Source organism: Eleginops maclovinus, chromosome 20 (genome assembly GCF_036324505.1).
Source record: "Eleginops maclovinus isolate JMC-PN-2008 ecotype Puerto Natales chromosome 20, JC_Emac_rtc_rv5, whole genome shotgun sequence".
In the NCBI taxonomy this organism is placed as follows: Eukaryota; Metazoa; Chordata; class Actinopteri; order Perciformes; family Eleginopidae; genus Eleginops; species Eleginops maclovinus.
The window spans coordinates 21,589,439-21,607,975 of NC_086368.1; the positions used below are offsets into that span (position 1 = coordinate 21,589,439).

The following is an 18,537-nucleotide window of genomic DNA, read 5'->3' on the forward strand; positions in this document are numbered from 1 at the left end:
TGCTGGTTGTCCTTCCATGCATTTAACCTACAATGTGAATTCTCAAATTAGAAAGATGAGAGCATATTTTAAAACTCTGATATGATACCAGGACACACCTCTTTTAATCAGATTTGTTGTCCACTTTTTATATTTATATGTACAGTTCCATGTAAACACCATCAGTTTTTCAATTGAAAACTCAGTTACAATATGAATGCTGAAGTAGCCACTTTGAATGATACCTAAATAACTGCAAATGAGTCAAATAGAGAGTAAAGATTCCACTAGAGGCTCTTTTTCAGTCAGACCTAATGAAAATAAAATGAGTGGGTAGTCCTGAGACCCCTCTGGACACGCAGGCAGCCGTCCAGTCTGCCCGTCTATAAAAAAGGATCTATCACTCGAGCACTGAAGAGTTTTACTGGGAAAAGGTTCAGTGTGGCTGCAGGTTGTTGAGGGTCAACCGGGAGAAATGTGCACTTCAGATTAGGTCATGAGAGAGCACACCTGATCATATTACATGATGAAAAGTGATATTCAATAGACCTCGGAGGAAACATACTCTTAAAGCTGATACTATTAGGGAGGCAGACAGTGTCCAACATTTTAAGAGCTTGTTGAAGACTTTCCTTTTTTAATAAAGCCTACACTTAAAGTTGGTCCTACATTTTATGAAATTTTATCTGATTGTTTTTACTGGTTTTTTCTCTTATTTTATCTCGTTTGATTTGTATTTCACGTTTTATTGTAATTTTCAATTTTTGTTTTATTTTTCTGTAAAGCCCACTGAGGCAATTGGTGTTGTGATATTGTGCTATATAAATAAACTTTAATTTAGATTTGGATATGAGTGTAGTGGCCGATTTCGCGTATCCAAATGTTCAAACAGCCACTTAGTCCGCGAGGTGCATTACGAGTATTGGCTCTCATAAAAAGAAAAACCAGATACCTTCGTTGTTCCTTTTAAGTGCTTTATTCCTTTGCCGGCCCACTGCCCTTTTGATACTTCTGCACAGCACATACAAAATTCATAGAAACAAAAAGTGTGCGGTCAAAAACTTTTTCGCTTGCCCCGTCCAGACTTCCATTCATACCTTTTTCTTGACTTTTTTTTTTGTCACACTGGCAACGCCATTTATAACTAAGACTGCCCCCTTGAGCGTGCGCACTACGGTCTGCTATGATCATTTTCTATGAATACCAAGAACATAAATTAGGGCAGCTCATAAACAAAGCAAAACATTATGAAAGGTGTATAATTACAATTGGGTTCATTAATGTTAACTTAAAAGAGTATAGAATGTGCTCATCAAGTCGTTAATAATTACAATAAATAAAATGCCCAAATGGCTCTTACAATTAGTAATGGAGGTAGGAAGTAGGACATGGGCTCATCATGCACCACATTCTGAAAAGCTCCGTAGCGAATTGTTGTTTTGTTGGATTGCGAGATTTTTTTAAAACAAAACTGATTGTTTGATTTAGAAACAAATGTCTCAAGGTAGTGTGAGATTTCTGAATGACATTGCTTTATCACTGGGCCTTTGTTACTCTGTCATCTTCAAGAGAGCATTTATCTGCTGCACTGAAGGACAATAACAATCCAGCAATATTTTTGAGCAAACAAGCAAACCCATGACTGTTGATCGGCAGACAAAAGTGAACGAGTTAGAAAAAGACATACAGTGTAATTGGATGCAGTCATTTTCCAGCTTTGTGTAACAATAACATGACCGCCCAATAGACTGCAGAGCTTCTAGCCCGCTGAAAACCCCCCGACAGCTTAAAAGCTCTGTTGTTTTGTTATCTGTATTTGCTTTTAACAGTTTTCTAAAGCAAATGTATTCTCCCCTGTGATTAAAGGGAGAATGCTGTATTTTTCTCACAGCAATTAATCTTTGTCTGAGGTTGATACCTTACGGTTGCTGCTTTTTTGAATACAGTTATCTTTCTCCCTTTTGTCTTTTGCTGCTCCGTGTCTGCGTATTTTCCTCCTATTCTTCTGGTAACGTTTGTATCATGAAGTCATATAAGTGGAATTTTGATAAATGAATCACAGCTTAGAATCCTCGCTAGGATCACTTCTGCCAAGCTACTCCTTTCTTTTATGACTTTCCAAGAGTTTACTCGTATACGCTCCACTATATTTATCTGTTCCTCTTTGTCAGCCTGTCTGTGTGTCAATCAATCTGCCGATGAAACCAGCGGCTCGCTTATCTGTCGTCTCTGACCATGTCTTGATCTGAGCATCACTAGAGTATCTATCTCACTTTTTCTGTCTCCCGCTTCAAGTCCACCCAACTCCCTATCTACAGTGCCACAGCCTTCCTTATAGGTCACTCAAATTTTCTTTTATGTTTTAAGATTCACACACACACACACACACACACACACACACACACACACACACACACACACACACACACACACACACACACACACACACACACACACACACACACACACACACACACACACACACTTCCCACATTCTGCCCTTTGCCATTCATTAAATACAGTTGCTTCAGGATATGGCCTTGCACCTCTTCTCTGCATTTACCCCCCCGCCCCTCTGCTGTCTGGTCCGGCCATTGTCATGCATATGCCACCTTGTGTGTGTGTGTGTGTGTGTGTGTGTGTGTGTGTGTGTGTGTGTGTGTGTGTGTGTGTGTGTGTGTCAGATCAGAGTAAATGTCAGCTCACCAAGGCCCTGCGTTACCTTCTTGCTTTGTGGGTTTTGTCTCTTTTTGGTGTGATGTTATCTTATTTTTTGTCACTATATGGCATTCAGTGTGTGCGTAAGTGTGAGCTCATGAGACAGTTTGCGAGTCCACACTTCAACCCCCATCATTTAGTCTTTTTTTTCAACCTCTTTCTTGGCCAAACTAAACAAAGCCTTCCTCAAAGTCACATTCAAGAACAAATGCCTCTCAAACCACCACTTACTGTAAGTGTCACCCTTCCCCCCCTCCTCCTCCACAATAGTCCAAGGCTTTAGTGCCAACCATTTGCAGAATGCTAGTGCTGTGCCATTTAATACCATTAGCAGGGGCCAACTGCAACTCTTGCCACCATATCCCACATACTTATCCCACTTGAACGTCTCATTTGTCCTCCCCGATGTGTAAGTGTGCTGGTGTTAGATCACTGGCAAAGTGGCACTCCAGTTCTGCCTTGATTACCAGAACTATAGCATTGTTGAAACGAAATAGTAAGTTGCCATTGTACTTGGGTATACGGTGCAATGTTTTAAAGGTAATCAGAAGTCAGTGTGTTCTGAATTATAGATGCTTAACAGTTTGAAAATGGGCTCCGGTTTTCAACCTGTAGAGAAGTATACCTGGTGGCTGTTAAAGGGCCCTGGTGGGTGGCTGATTATACGAAAGAGGATAAGGTAAACAATAGCAACACCATTTAATGTGTTGAAGTCCAATGCATTTGTAAATGTACATAGAAGTTAAGGCTCAGTTCATGGCCGGGTTAGGAGTTTTGTACAGCAAGAAGAAATGAAAAACACTTAAAGATCCTTTTATCTTTAACAGACCGTTGTGCAATTGTCAACAAAAGACAACATAAAATTGTACAGGCTCATTTAGGGCTCTAGGAACTTGTGTTTTAGCATTTTCCTTTTATATTTTCCCCACAAAAGGATTCATAGAAATGAATAATAAGTGGGTTAATTCATAAATTGTAAAAAATATGTTTTAATTGTAACCCAAGTAATATTTGAGGTTATGTATGCAGTTATGATCAACACTATTGCATTTGAGACAGGGGTGCATTATGCATTAGTGGTGGTCCTTTCTTTGAACATTGTTTAAACTGTGTATATGATCACAGTTTCCTTGAGTTTCTTAGAGATGAAATTATAGAGGACAGACGATTACAATGTATTGTATTGTGTGTGTGTGTGTGTGTGTGTGTGTGTGTGTGTGTGTGTGTGTGTGTGTGTGTGTGTGTGTGTGTGTGTGTGTGTGTGTGTGTGTGTGTGTGTGTGTGTGTGTGTGTGTGAATAGCCAGGTGAGGAGTGCACAGGTTGACAGATGGATCCTGCCGCGTTTAAGTGCTCTTTTCTTAATGTCACTTCCATCAGAGGTGTAATGGGGCTGCGTTTGAGTGTGTTGCAACTCTATGTGAGTGTGTCAGGATCTATGTATCTTCAGTATCTCTGAACAGCTATTCCCCCTTCTTCAAAAATATTTCAGTTGACATTTCTCGCGCCAGCCACCTTTAACCACACACCGATTCCCCAACTTTTTTCCAGGGAGCCGTTCTTTTCATAATGTAGTGCCAGCAGCAATTTTCCATCAACATTGTGTCTGAATAAAATGTTTAGACCTCTATTCCCCATGGAAAAGAAAGGTATTTTCATAAAGTAGCCTCTTTCACTTTGCTATTAACCCCTTCTTCCTCCAACACGAACACTAGCAACAAAAAATCAAGACTCCAAGAATTCATTCAGACCTGTTCAGTTTTTGTCCAGGTGAAGGAATTGATTGATAGGAAGTGGAAATCTGTTATTTCTACCTCAAAGAGGGGAGAGTCTTTGCAGCAGGGATAAAAGAGCAACAGAAGAGGCCTGTCAACTGGGGGAATGGATGGAGACTGATGAAAGAGAGAAAGAGTAGGGGGAGATAGAGGCTTAAGAGGGCCTGTCAGGGAAGAAGGGTTAATAGCTGTAAAAAAAACTGTAAGAGAGAGATACAGTAGGAACGAATGTAGAGAGGGTGAACGAAGAGTACAGGAGATGTTTTCTCAGCGGGAGGTTCGAGGTGATGGCAGAATGGGAGAAAGAGGAGAGGATGATCTGTCACTCACTTATGGGGAACAAAAATAAAGAGGCTATGCAAAAAAATGTGACACTTATTGGATTGTAAAATAAGTACAGCGAGGAAAATGATGGGGAAAAGAACACCGACAAGCCGCAAAGCGTACATTACCCCGTTTATTACACGGCCAGATACTAAACCAACTAACGACTCGACTCCCAATTCATTGAAATTATTTTATTGACTCAAAAATGATCGTATTTCTTCCGCTAAGAAAAAAAAACTCTGTTCCACAGCTGGAACTCCAACAACAACAACAACAACTTTACGGCACTGATCGACGTTTTCTGTTTACAGTTTCTGATCCACAAACAAGTCCTTAAACACTGCAGAGCCCAGATCCAAGCCCCCAGGAAGTGCTCTGGAGAAAATATTCGTAATGTATCCGTGTAGGCTACTGCTACTTCCGTATGAGTCCATGATGTCACCTGGCCCAGAAATACTTTTCCTATTGACTTACATGGGGAAAGAGACGTCTGTAAGTCGGTGGATACTTTTTTTTAAAAAACTAAATGAACTACCCAGTATGAACCTTTGTATAGCCCTTATACACATGACGTTCTTAAAGTTGTAAAATGCGCTAAAAGCTGAATCCAGATTTATTTTCTCTCTCCGTTCATTCTAGTGAGCGGAGAGCGGCAGGTCGGGGCGGGGCTTAAGGGAAAACTCAACTGCGCATGCTTTATGCTTTTGACAGCCTTGCATGGTGGGTAATTTGTGACGATTTGCTCTCGAGAATCTTAGGCCATTTCGTCTTCATGCGCCAATGAGCAGCTCTCATATGAACGAGGTGCCGCATATGACGCTGTATCCAGTTCTTATTAGACATCCATGCCCACACCGTGTTCCTGTTAGCGTTTGCTTCCTGTCCGTCTCCTTGTGGTGATTTATATGAAGTCCAGCGTTCTGTCTCTTAACCTCTTTTCCTTTCTCTTTCTTGATCCTCCTTAGCAATGGTCATTATATTCATTGACAGCGGTCTCTACTACTGTATTAGCAACATGTCACATGTTCTGAACATGTTCTCAACTAAGCCGTGGTTCATTGTTTATTAATGTGATTCAGCAGCATTTACCGCCCGCTGCAGTGCTGCTCGTCCACCGGCGTTTAGTCGCCTTTTTAAGAAAAATTCCTAGCTGAAACCCTGATCCACACAGGTTGCCCTCACAAACACACTCACACATCCTAGATCACACATTTCTATCCCTTCAAGTCTTTCCTTCCTTCCATCGCAACTCTCCTTAACATCCATGATCTCCAAGGCGACCACCCCGTGAAGGCACAGGCCACATAAAGATTAGCTGTTCTCTCTCACTCCTCACCCCATCCTCCAACAGACTCTCTCTCTCTCTCTCTCTCTCTCTCTCTCTCTCTCTCTCTCTCTCTCTCTCTCTCTCTCTCTCTCTCTCTCTCTCTCTCTCTCTCGCTCTCGCTCTCTCGCTCTCATTCTCTCAAATCTTCCATGCTGCTACACTCCACTGACCACCATCTTTGCTACATGTGATTAATTTGTAAATTGTGACAAAGGGACTCACTATGTGAAGACTAATCTGCAAATTGATTCATCATTATCATCTTCATTATGATATTGTGAGATGCTTAATCTCGCTGACATTCTCTCTCTGGTTCGTTTGGTCGTCAGGTTATGTTTGGAGGTATGAGCCGTATTGTTTTGAATAAAGAATATTGCTCTCCCAGAGGGGCCGAATCTAATGACCGTGTGCAGTAGTGCAAAAATAATAATCAATGAAAATAAGACGAATGAAATCGACAAGCACTATTACCATGGCAATGACATGATGTTCATAGAAATGCAGAGATAACTAGAAAATAAATCTTTTAAAGATCAATCAGAACAGGAAATAATAAAATATATTGGTAAGGAAATGCATAAATTGTCATCCATCAAAAAGTGGCGTCCATCCATCTTAAAGATTTTCAGATACGTTGATGCATAAGTGACAACGTAGACCAGCTGGTAACACTGGCTGATCACCAACGTCATCAGGATTCATTGCCTTTGTCACCATGAAGATCACAATTTCATGGCAATCCATCCAATAGTTGTTGAAAGATCCTTCAGTCTGGTGCAGTCTGGTGGACTGACGGACCGTAACGGAGGCCGAGTAACATAAAGATTCTTGAAATAGGTGTGCAAATGGAGCACAGTACGTTTTCTTACACTTACTTATACCGTGTTCACCCTTTGAAATGTCTTTATGTCCATCAGATTATTTTAAATCAAATGAGTGACTGTACCTTATGCATTAATGCCTGTATCTTCAGTGGTTTGATGGCTGATGATCTACAGACGGATTAAGCACCTGAATACTATGGCTTTATCTGACCGAATGATTGAGTCGTAGGAATGACCAGCTGAGCAACATACAGGCCGAGTAAATCTCAAGTGAAGATATAACTAACTAGCCGACTGACTGATTGAATGGCGTCTTCGGCTGATTGACTGTCTGCCTGTCCTACTGACCGTGTAATCAGTGAAAGTCTGTGTGTTCAGAAAGCGGCCGTAGCCCCGGCCACTCTTTGAATTACTGATTGACATCCCTGCCTGGCAACTGTCTCCCTTCCTCCAGAGAGAGGTAGAGAACTCAGCGCTGTTAGCACTGAGCGGAGGAGACAGTTATTGATTTTCTACTCGTCTATTATTTTTGTTTTTCGCAGAGAAAAGGCAAGTGAGCGAAGCGAGTGTTGTGTGTGTGTCTTCTCACATTTGATGCATATGTGTTTACATTCGGGTCTGCTGTCTGTATCTTGTGCATTACCTGATGACTGGGGAAGTGTGAACATACCAAGCATGTGAGAAGACTGTTGCTTCTTCCCTGCTCCCTCACACTGCTCACTAATTGGATAGAAACTGGCAGGTGGACCAAAACATGTGTTTGTGTTTCTATATGCTGTGTTTTACTGTGTGCCTGTGTTTAGAATCTAGCCTCAGCAGACACTTCTCCCTCTCAGCAAGGGTCAGTAATAAATAATGAAGGGAAATAGTTTGCTTGACTTTTGCACCAGAGATTAAGAGTCGGTAGTTCCATCAAATGAATATGTTTAGAAAGCATTAGATGTAGAAACAACAAATCACGTTCAGGGGAGCACAGGTTCAATCCATGTCATTGTGTCCTTGGGCAAGACACTTCACCCCCAGTTTCTCCTGCGGGGATTGTCCGCAGTAATGAGTGTATGTAAGTCACTGTGGATGAAAGCGTCTTACAAGTTGCATGTAATGGTTATTTTTGACCTTAGTGTAAAAATGCTGCCATATAGCACACGCACGCACGCGCGCACACACACACACACACACACACACACACACACACACACACACACACACACACACACACACACACACACACACACAGCAGACACACAGAATAATTAATGGACAATGCAAGCAATATTCTGGGGTTCATTTTTTAGCTCCTGATGTTTGATTGATTTTGGACTAAATATATACAGCTCCGGAAAAAATCATGAGACCACTCCAAATGTTTCTTAAATCTCAATCTGTACATGTATGGCAGCCATTGCAGTGTCTGTTGAATTCCAACACAGACAAATTGTCAGTAGTTTATAGAATACAATAACAATTAAAAAATTGTCATTTGACTCAAAGACATACTGTACCTATAAATAATAAAACAAGTGGTCTCTTAATTTTTTATGGGGCTGTATATATATATATATATTTTCTCAAATAATTTCAATCCAATTTTGTTCTTATTGTTTTGGTGCAGTTTTTGATTATTGTATATCTTAGGGTTTACAGACAACAGTTGTCAGTGTCTTCTTGTATCCTGGTTACATGTGTTGTTCTTGTCTGACTGAAAAAGACAAGCCACAGTGTCCATGTAACTCTACTATGCAGTTATAAAGCTGATATATTTGTCATATCCTTACTCTGCAGTTTGAGCAGAACCACTTTCTCTCCTCATCAGCGAGTCATGCAGAAGCTGGGTTCACTCACTTGTTAACTTAAGACAGGAACTGAATGCGAGATGCTTCTTATTAATAGAAGTACAGGTTAAGCAGCTGATTAAACTCTAAACATGAAGTGTTATTGGAGGGTCAGTGTACAGCATCCATCTGATGTACTGTAAATGGGGTGTACTTAATATTAGAAGCACACAGAAGCTCTGAGTGTAACGCAGTACAATTAACCAGCACCACAAACAGCATCCCCCAGAATGACCGTAAAGTTGAATCAGCAGCTCCTTAAAACCCGTTTCAACAAAAGCGATAACCTTCACGAAGGAAGGATTTATTGTGTGTTAGATAAGACTGTAGCTCGGTTTACCTAATAAACAGGGAACTGAGTGTACATGTTAAATTCACTGCAGACCTTGAGCTTGAATATTTGCCTGCACTCCCTGCCCAAGGTGTCGTGCATAAAAAGCTTTTCCTGTCTTTAAATTATCCAAGTGTGGATGGCGGGAGTCCAAACTTGGACCTAGGGCACCAAATTGAACCGCATGTACTGTGGGAGGTGCTGGGGGTCAGTTTTCAAATTCAAAAAGTACTTCATACACTATGCATGAGGCGTAACGTCCCATCACACTGCGGCAGTACTTACACACACCACTGCCACACACACTCACAAGTGAATGCATCTGCACACATGTAAATGCGTGTATAAACTCACTGCACACGCACACAGAGCCACTTTCACACATCTTTTCATGCACATATGCAGACACACACTGTCCCCCTTCATAAGGCTGGACGTGAGTGGAACAGTAAAGCTAAATCCCCTTGTCACATTCGCTGCTCATCTCCAATTCAATGGCACAGGCTGCGATGCCCTCGGATGCACTTGGCAAGTGAATGGCTAACCTGCCCGCCAGCATATCGGCCTGCCAGCCGAGCGCCGAGGTAGTTAGCATGCCAACTAGCCCACCCTGCAGCCACAAGCTAATGCTCTGCTACCCCTGGGTCACTCTGAGTATTTCTCTATGACTATGTGTTTGTGGATGTAAGAGAAGTTGGGTTGTACCCTATATAGAGGTTTATACTACATCAACACATAGACGTTTCTAATTAAATACACGACATCCAACATCACTCCCAATCAATCAATTTGCCTCAGCTAAAACTTGTAAACGTCATTTGACATTGTTTCATAAAGATTTCAACCATGTAACTTGCAAACGACCTACAGTATCAAGGAGGCGTGACAATTAATTTAAGGGCTAGAGGGATAAGGAGTTGATGGATTCTTATCGATTTTACAAATTGTATTGATTTTTGACTAGTGGTAGAAATACTTGAGGCTACACTGAAATCTCAGTAACATCCAAGAGAAACATTAGCACCAGTACAGGGCATGAAACTATGACAACAGTACAGAGGACCAATACGCAAGCAAAAATCAGTAATAGGTTCCTGCAATTTGAGATGGAATAAAGAAATATTATAATAGCATTATTATAAATTCACTCAAACTACTTAGACCCACTGCAGCTTCCACAGGGGAATTGACACAAAGGTTTAGGTGTTCTGATTGTTAGCTAAGCTAGCTAATGGTCACTGCATTCTTGCTGTTGCATACCAATTATACAAAAAATAGCTAAAGTGGCTTACTGTACTAATAAACCACTTTAGAACTCCCCTGCAGTGTGTGTGTGTGTGTGTGTGTGTGTGTGTGTGTGTGTGTGTGTGTGTGTGTGTGTGTGTGTGTGTGTGTGTGTGTGTGTGTGTGTGTGTGTGTGTGTGTGTGTGTGTGTGTGTGTGTGTGTGTGTGTGTGTGTCTCCTGTGTTGCCACCTGCAGTCAAACATCAGTTTTATTAGCTACGGGCCGAACACTGCCATGGTATTGCAGCGATCAGGCTCAGTAGGAATACAGTACATCATTACACTCAAGGACGTTGACCAGTTAACGGATTAAATGCGAGACTTTTCTAAATCAAAATAAAACCCAACAAAAGTAAACCAAAAGGAGCCCCAAATATGGACTAATGGCTTCAGGTTATTTAATACTGTTCTTACGAACAAGCAGTTGGCTTTCCCTCTTTCCCTTTTTCTCTGGTTCAAATCTGGTCTTGTAGTCAGTAACATAATTATAATTGAATAGTCAGTAATATCAAACAGATAACTGGACAAATAATGCAGATAGGAGAGTCTGCACTGAAAGTTTAAACTCTAATTTTACAAGGGAAGGTAATTGAGCCAGCTAGTTCTCTACTGTCATTAAAAGACATGTTATAAAAGGGTAAGGAAACGCTCTTTAGTAAGAAAAGTATGAGAAATCATCGTTCCCCTTGTCATATTTAGATATTTAAAGGTGATACTTTCCTGGCTTTTCTGGTTACATGCAGTGTGACTCTTTGACAGCCTTGTTTTTGTGAGAATCATTTGATTTCCCATGATGCATCCTGACTTTTTGTGGGTTTTTCTCTCGGGTAGATTTTTAATTTAATTGTCTTCTCTTTTCTTCCCTCCACCCCTGTCTACCTCCTTCCTTATTTCAGAGCTCACTGACGAATCACGGCTGAGAAACCCAGAGGAAGCAAGAGATGAAGAAGGAGATGAAGAAGGAGAGAGCATATCAAGTCTGTCCATTTCTCTCCTCCCTCTGTCCATCCATCCATTTATTCATCCACCATCACTGAATAACCTCCGCCTCTTTCCCACTCACTGTCCTTCTTGGTTTTCGAGTGTATTATCTTGACATGTCACTCCCGAGTGTATGATGTGCTGATTTATTGTCATGTTGCACCGGCACGGCCCTGCTGTCGCTGAAATAAATCCAAGTGATCCGGTGGTGATGAGACTGCACAATGTGTGTCTTCTTTTCATGTGTGTGTGTGCGCGTGTGGTTTTGGATGGCTGTCTCTTGTCACTGCACGCTAATAATGCCTCCACCACTGAAAATGGGGTCGTGTGCACCCCTTCTGACAACGCTGTGCAGGCCCAGGGGCTTGATTGTGTGCCGTGCTCATGGTTTTCATTAAGTGAGAAGGGAAAGGAGAGTGAAGGGAATGAGGGATAAATGAAGTGGAGGACAGATGAACAGTGAAGTGTGTATTTTCTAATATATATACATATGTGTGTGTGTGTGAGATGTGAGATGTGTTCTTTTCACTGTAGTGAACCCGGGTTGTCATCACATAAAAGTGCTTGCATGAATGCATGCACATGAGCAGCACACTGGACAGGCCATATATTGTCCCTGCTAGCTGTGTTTCCATGGTGACAAGCAAGGGTTGGAGCTAGCAGCAAGGTGTGGAGGAACCTTCTAGATAACCCTGAAGGTCAGCTCTACTCTGTACTCACACACTTAACCTGCTTCCTGTGTGTGTGTGTGTGTGTGTGTGTGTGTGTGTGTGTGTGTGTGTGTGTGTGTGTGTGTGTGTGTGTGTGTGTGTGTGTGTGTGTGTGTGTGTGTGTGTGTGTGTGTGTGTGTGTGTGTGTGTGACTCAGTTAAGATGCGTTTTTACTTATATATGGACATGGTTGGCCAGCCTCGGAATGACAGAGGTGTGTGATTGCACACACACACACACACACACACACACACACACACACACACACACACACACACACACACACACACACACACACACACACACAGAATAATTAATGGACTTTTAATATGTCCCTACTAGTTGTTCCTGGGTATAAATACACCTTCACACACGTGTTCGCCAATGTGAAAGTAGTGTATTTGTTAATGATGGCTGTTAGGAGTGATCTATTGATCACAGTTTGACCCTCGCTTGCCACCGCGGCATCGATCACAACATGGCATTCACAGCGCCAAATACCAATCCATACAATATATGCTCTGTTACACAAAACTGGTAAAGTGAAATACTGAGACCAATGAGACGGTCTGGAGTGTGTCTGTGTGTGAGCTGGAGAACAACTCCAAGCACAAACTCCACTTCCTCTCCAGGGATTAGGCAGCTCTAACCCAGCAGACATGATGCACATATCACCTATATTAAAAGCAGCAGCATATTAGAGGTTTCAGCCGGCGACTCTCATATCGCTCCTCTCTCCCTGACATTTCTTTACAAATACCAGCCTCTATTCACTCTGTTATTGCCTTTTCCCATTCAGCAATTCTCTGATTAAACAAGCTCCTGAAAAGCCCAGGCACCGCTATCTGCCATTTGGCTTTTATTAGAAACCCACCCCCTTTTAATTAAATTGGCTAAATTACAGAAATATCAGGGATATTTCACCAATATATGGGATAAGAGAGCACAATGGGGGGAAAAAAAGGGGACGACTGGGCTTTATGAGATGTTTTGAAAGGAGTTTTGGTGGTGAAATGAGATAAACGCAATCTTGATGGTGGGGTTATATTTGTTTTTTAAGGAAGCCGAGGTTTGTTGGATCTGAACGTGCTCAGCAGAAAATCTATTTCATTTAGCTTCTTAAACATTTATTTTTTCAGTCCTTCTCCTCACACTATCAACCCCTTGCACTTTCAGTGCCATGCATTACTTTTCCCGCCTTATTACTGTGCAAGATTGGGGATTGAGGTTGCCTTGGTAACCAGTCCGGCTTTGATTGGGGGGAGACAGCTTCATGGTGCGAGGTTAGAAGATGGCTGCTCGCGCCACTATCGATTTCCAGTCCTCGACAATTACTGGGCCTAGTTGACCTAAACTGACTGCGGAAGATGTGCATAAAGCAGAGGAGTGTGTGCGTGTGTGTGTGTGGGGGAGGGGGGGTGGTGGATAGGAGTTACTGAAATGCTCTCTCTGCGTCACATATACTGTCATTTTCCACTCTCTTAAGTGCAGGTGTTTATCTTTTTTCAGTTGTTGCCAGACCTCTGATACTCCTTGTAGCTCAAGTGTAACAGGAGTTTGACAGTCAGCCAAGCAGCCTGATGTGTATGTTAGAGCAGCCCTGCACCATCTCCTTTGTTCCGCTGTTAGTCAGCTGTTCCTTCTCATCCAGCTGAAGAGGTGTCAGCAAATGAGAGGTGGTGTCAGGCTTTTGACAAACCACTGCCCTCTCTAAACACTTAATGGGGATCAATTCAAGGAAAGTTAGACACTTGTAGAATGCACACATTCCCACACAGACTCTTATGTGGAGTTCACGCACTGTTAGAGTTTTTTTGCCCTCCACTTTTCTCTCTCCCTCGCTGCTTCCCTCTCCTCCTCTCTTCCCTCCTCCTTCAGCCAACTTGGCATTGCATTTGTGAGAAGTCGACAGTGAGCCTAATTGGATCTCCATCAATGACAGTCACCATTCTGTTTCTGCATGCAGCGCACACTCACATGGAGCTCTATAGCTAATTGAATAGTCTTTTATTAAACTGCGTTAATGTGAACTGGAACTGGCTGCTGGTGAATTGAATTAGACCCCCCACCACAATCACCAACCGTACACATAAACACATGCAGCTCTGTGAGGAGGCGGATGGGTGGGATCTCAGCATGGAGGGAGGAAGAAGAAGAGTGAAGAGGAAGAGAGAGCGGTAAGTGTTTCTGCTCCTTTATTGTAATTGTTGTTATTCTCTGTGATATTTGCTAAAGTTTTATTTTCCGCCGTATCACAGCAAATTGATAGCTAATTTAAGTCAGTTCAGATTTATCAGTGTGGTTATTAATCCGCAGAAGTTATTGGTTACATTATTCATTCTATCAAATGTTAATCTAACGCCTGATAATACAAAACACAAAGGTTTATTAGTCAGTTTATTGAACATGTTAAAAAAACGAAATAAAACTGAAAAAAACTATAATAATAAAAAGAAGCAAAATAACAAAAAACATTTCAAGGTATAAAAATAAAGTAGTTTCCTTCATGTTCAAAAGGGCCAAAAAGAAACTTTAAAACTCTTCTCCATCTAACAAAACATTGTTCATGAAAATCATAGTTCAGTTCATCGACATCAGCATCCGTGATATTTGACTCGTTTTAAAAAATGTTAATACAATTCATTTTTTCTCTTTGTACAAATTTTAAAAAATGAAATCTTTACAGGCAAACCAAAATCGTAAAAGACAAGCATAAGTCAAGACGACAAGAAATAAATCCTGCCCATAACCATTTAGGATTTTGTTTCTGAATAGTTTTTTTTATTTAGATAAAGTTGAAAAGTATTTCACAGAGCATTATGGGTATTAGCAACAGTTATACAAGCTTTTTGAAATCTCCCTCACTGATATCTCAACACCTGGACGAATCAAAGCAGAACTATTGTCATGGAAAGTTAGTAGGAAAATATGTATTTGTGTGATTTGGGTGAAACAACCTTTTAAGTTGTTAGCCCAGTGGCCGACACCTTTATCTTGCAGACCTGATCAGCAGTGAATCACATGTGTGTCAGAAGTTTGCTTCCACACACTCTGACCCAGTTATTTGCACATTCCCTTTATAAGTCACATTACACATTACATCGTCTTTTCCCTGTATGTTTCTGCCAAGCCCTGACCAGGGATGTAACCACACGTTTTGTCTTCACTGAACACATATTTATTTCTCTATTTTAGAATAAAACTGCTGCTTCACTGCTCTTCTAAAGCAAAGGAAAAGCCTGAAGGGTTCGGGACCAAAATAGGAAGAGTAAATAATGTTGAAAGTTGTTATTTTGAAAAGTGTTTGCTGATAATGATGCATATTCTCTAACTGTGGCCTGGGAGAACAATATATCACAAAAACACTTTTTCATAATGCATTGTATTAGCATCCTGGTCTATTAAAGCCCCTCCTTTTCACCCTGAGGAACAGACACTAACACCTGTGCTGCAAATATCTGGAAATGCCATCATGTGATTTGTGTTCGGACAGTTATCCAATATCAATAAACATCTGCTACCAAAGCATAAAATGTGCCTGGAAATGCGAGGTAAAGTCTCAATTTGTTTTCCTTTGCTTACAAATAGTGAAATGACCGCCATCATATTATACTTCATGTTTGCTGTATGAGTGTACTGTCTCTGTTTGACCCCCAGGGAGACCCACTTTCTGTTTCAGACGGACAAAGACAGACTACAAAGGGTGGTAGGACTTTAGAAAGAATGTAGAAATAACCAGAGGGGCCCTGAAGCAGCACGGGACCTGACCCGAGTGTGTGGAGTGAAACTCGGCCTGACACAACGCGTCACTCAGGGTGGAGCAGTTCAAAAACCCTACAGTGCTGCGGCTGACACTGGAGATGGAGTTGGAAGAAAGGAAACAAAGAGGAAAGCAGAAGGCTGTACTAACTCAATACCCCAGTGAAGACAGATTGTAAGGAGAGGGAACAAGGGATGGAGGTCAAGATTATACAGGACAAAGTATTTCATCTCGGGGCGTAGAGAGTGAAGTAGGAAGGTAAGGAAAAGAGAAGGAGTCAGAGCACGGTCCGCTGAGGCCCTAGAGAGGCAGCTTGAGGAAGAAAGCTCCCTCCCTTCTGCTTTATTATATTACACTTGTGGATAAAAAGAGTCCGTCATCCACTAAAGTCATTACAGCCCAGTAAGACTGGCTCAGAGGGCAACGCAGCTCCTTAACCCCGTTCAGCACATGCCTGGATGTGTGTGCGGCTCTCCGAGGGTGATTGAATGAGAGAAAGGGTTAGCGCACATCTAAAAGACTGAGCAGGGCTTTTGTGTGTGTGTGTGTGTATGCATGCACACACATTCACCATACCAATATGGCACATCACTTAATCCTTCCCCAGTAACTAGGATAAGCCAGAATGCTTATCTTTCCTTCTCCCTCACTCTTTTTCCCTGGGAAACTATTGTCCCTTTTCCCGTCATTCCCTTCTGACATTCTTATTATTACCCTCCTCAGCCCCAGACTTTAATGCCTCATTATTCCGTATTTAGAGCCGGGATTTTCTTTCTTGCGCCTGCAGTAGGGGCTAACATGGATTCTACTTTTCTTTATTGCCAGGCTGTGCGCAGGATTTGAGAGCAGCCTTCCGAGGGGGAAACGGATTCTGTTGCCATCGACAATCATGATTCCGAATTCTGGGCGAGGTGTCATATTTTAATATTATGCCAGAAACTGTCCTGGAGCAACAGGTCTAAGAGTTTCTGAGGTTATGTTGAATTATAGGTGCAGTAAATGAGTGTTTTTTCAACCAAATCAACACACAATTGTAAGTGCAATGTACCAGCCACCGTCTCAGATCAAATACAATCAATCAAATTGATTGTAAATATTCTTCTCTCTTTTTGCACTATTTTATTTATCTTTTGCACCATGTATGTTGAGTTGTTGGAGGAGCACGCGACATAAGATTTTCATTGCCAACATATACGCTGTATCTGCTGTGCATATGACAAATAAAACCTTGAACCTTGAACCTTGATTGTACCAAATTTGCCTCCCATACAGAATCATTCAGGTGACTTGCCTTGAATACCTCGTGCATAGGCCATCCATACAATACTTTACCTTTATAACATGTTTAAGTTATTCCTACTGAGTCTAAATGACCAGATAACATAAAATCTGCGCCATTTTCTCCCTTTAACATTATTCTGTTACCCTTTACTCATTGTGCGTTATTTTCCCCAGATTTGCCCTCAACACTTAAATAGCATCAGAATTACCAAACTAAATGATTAAAGCACTTAGAGGACTCAAATAGTGGTTTACCCATGTGCCTTATGGTTATTAACATTTCATTTGTGTGTGCTCTTTTCAATTCATTCAGCTGTCTTTAATTTTCCAGCAATTGCTGCAGTTCTTAGTTCAGATTGTAAAGTACCAGGGTGTTTTTTGTTGATTTGTAACATTAAAACACAGTCAGTGTGATGCCCTTCGAGACCCTACTGGAATTAACAGCTAATGTATAAAAAAAGTAGCAACAAGGCCGATTTTAAGTGAACAATTACAGTTAGAGGGCATGTCGTTCAGGGGGTAATGCACTTCTAGAAGAAGAGGACGGAGTACGGAAAATGTTTCTGTGATAGACTTGTGAATATACAACGATGTTGCAACCTGCACTTGAAGCCGGGGTGAAGAGCCTCTAGTCTTAATGTGAATAGTTCAAACATGAATAACACACTTTCTGAAAGTATCTCTTCAAATGACTCATTTCTTCACGTGTAATGTGACGAAAGCAATCGGACAGACACTTTGTCTCAAGCAGACTGTCACTTTAAGACTGGCCTGGTCAGGCAATCATGCTGATGATTTGAGACACATTATATTTTTCTACTCCATACTCCTTCTGCCTCTCATGTTCTCACCCACCCATAGATGTAGTGTCAATAATGGAAGGGTGCTGTTTGTATAATGATTCTATCTTCCCAGATTGACGGGGGGCTATCGGCTTTGCCACACAAAGAGAAGAGAGAGGCAGAGTGAGTACAACTGAATCACCCCTCCACACACACAGACACACACACACACACACGCCTTAGCACTCTATCATGGTATCTTCCCATAGACATAGACTTCCTGTGTCAACAGAAGTTTTGATTAACCGGGGACAGAGGCTGGCCTTTGTATCACTCTGACAAAAGCAAAGTTACATGGTGAAAATCTATTAAAGGCGGCACGCTGCAATTTGTCGCAGTGAAACTATGCGGTGCAGACTGGCGCAGCATGAAAGCTGTAAAAATAATATTTGATTTAAATACATCAAATCATTTTCCTTTCAACCCTGCTGCTTTGTGTTTTCCGCTTCTTATTTGTGATTATCACTCCCAAGTTTTTCTTTTAAAAGCTCTATATGTGCCGTCTCTCATCTTCTAACGTCAACTAGGAATCATCTGAGGAACATCATTTAAACGCTGCCAATTTCCT

General features: G+C 41.5%; 1 protein-coding gene across 2 annotated transcripts in view; it reads left to right on the forward strand.

Annotated features, from left to right (window-relative positions):
- The window catches only part of chchd6b (coiled-coil-helix-coiled-coil-helix domain containing 6b), a 56,204-nt gene extending 44,603 nt beyond the window's left edge, over positions 1 to 11,601 (forward strand). For both annotated transcript variants that reach the window (XM_063910748.1, XM_063910749.1), the window contains one exon: positions 11,292 to 11,601. In XM_063910748.1, the coding sequence (XP_063766818.1) occupies positions 11,292 to 11,315 (24 nt within the window). In that variant the 3' untranslated portion in view covers positions 11,316 to 11,601. The remainder of the gene's footprint in view (positions 1 to 11,291) is intronic.
- Positions 11,602 to 18,537: the final 6,936 nt, after the last annotated feature.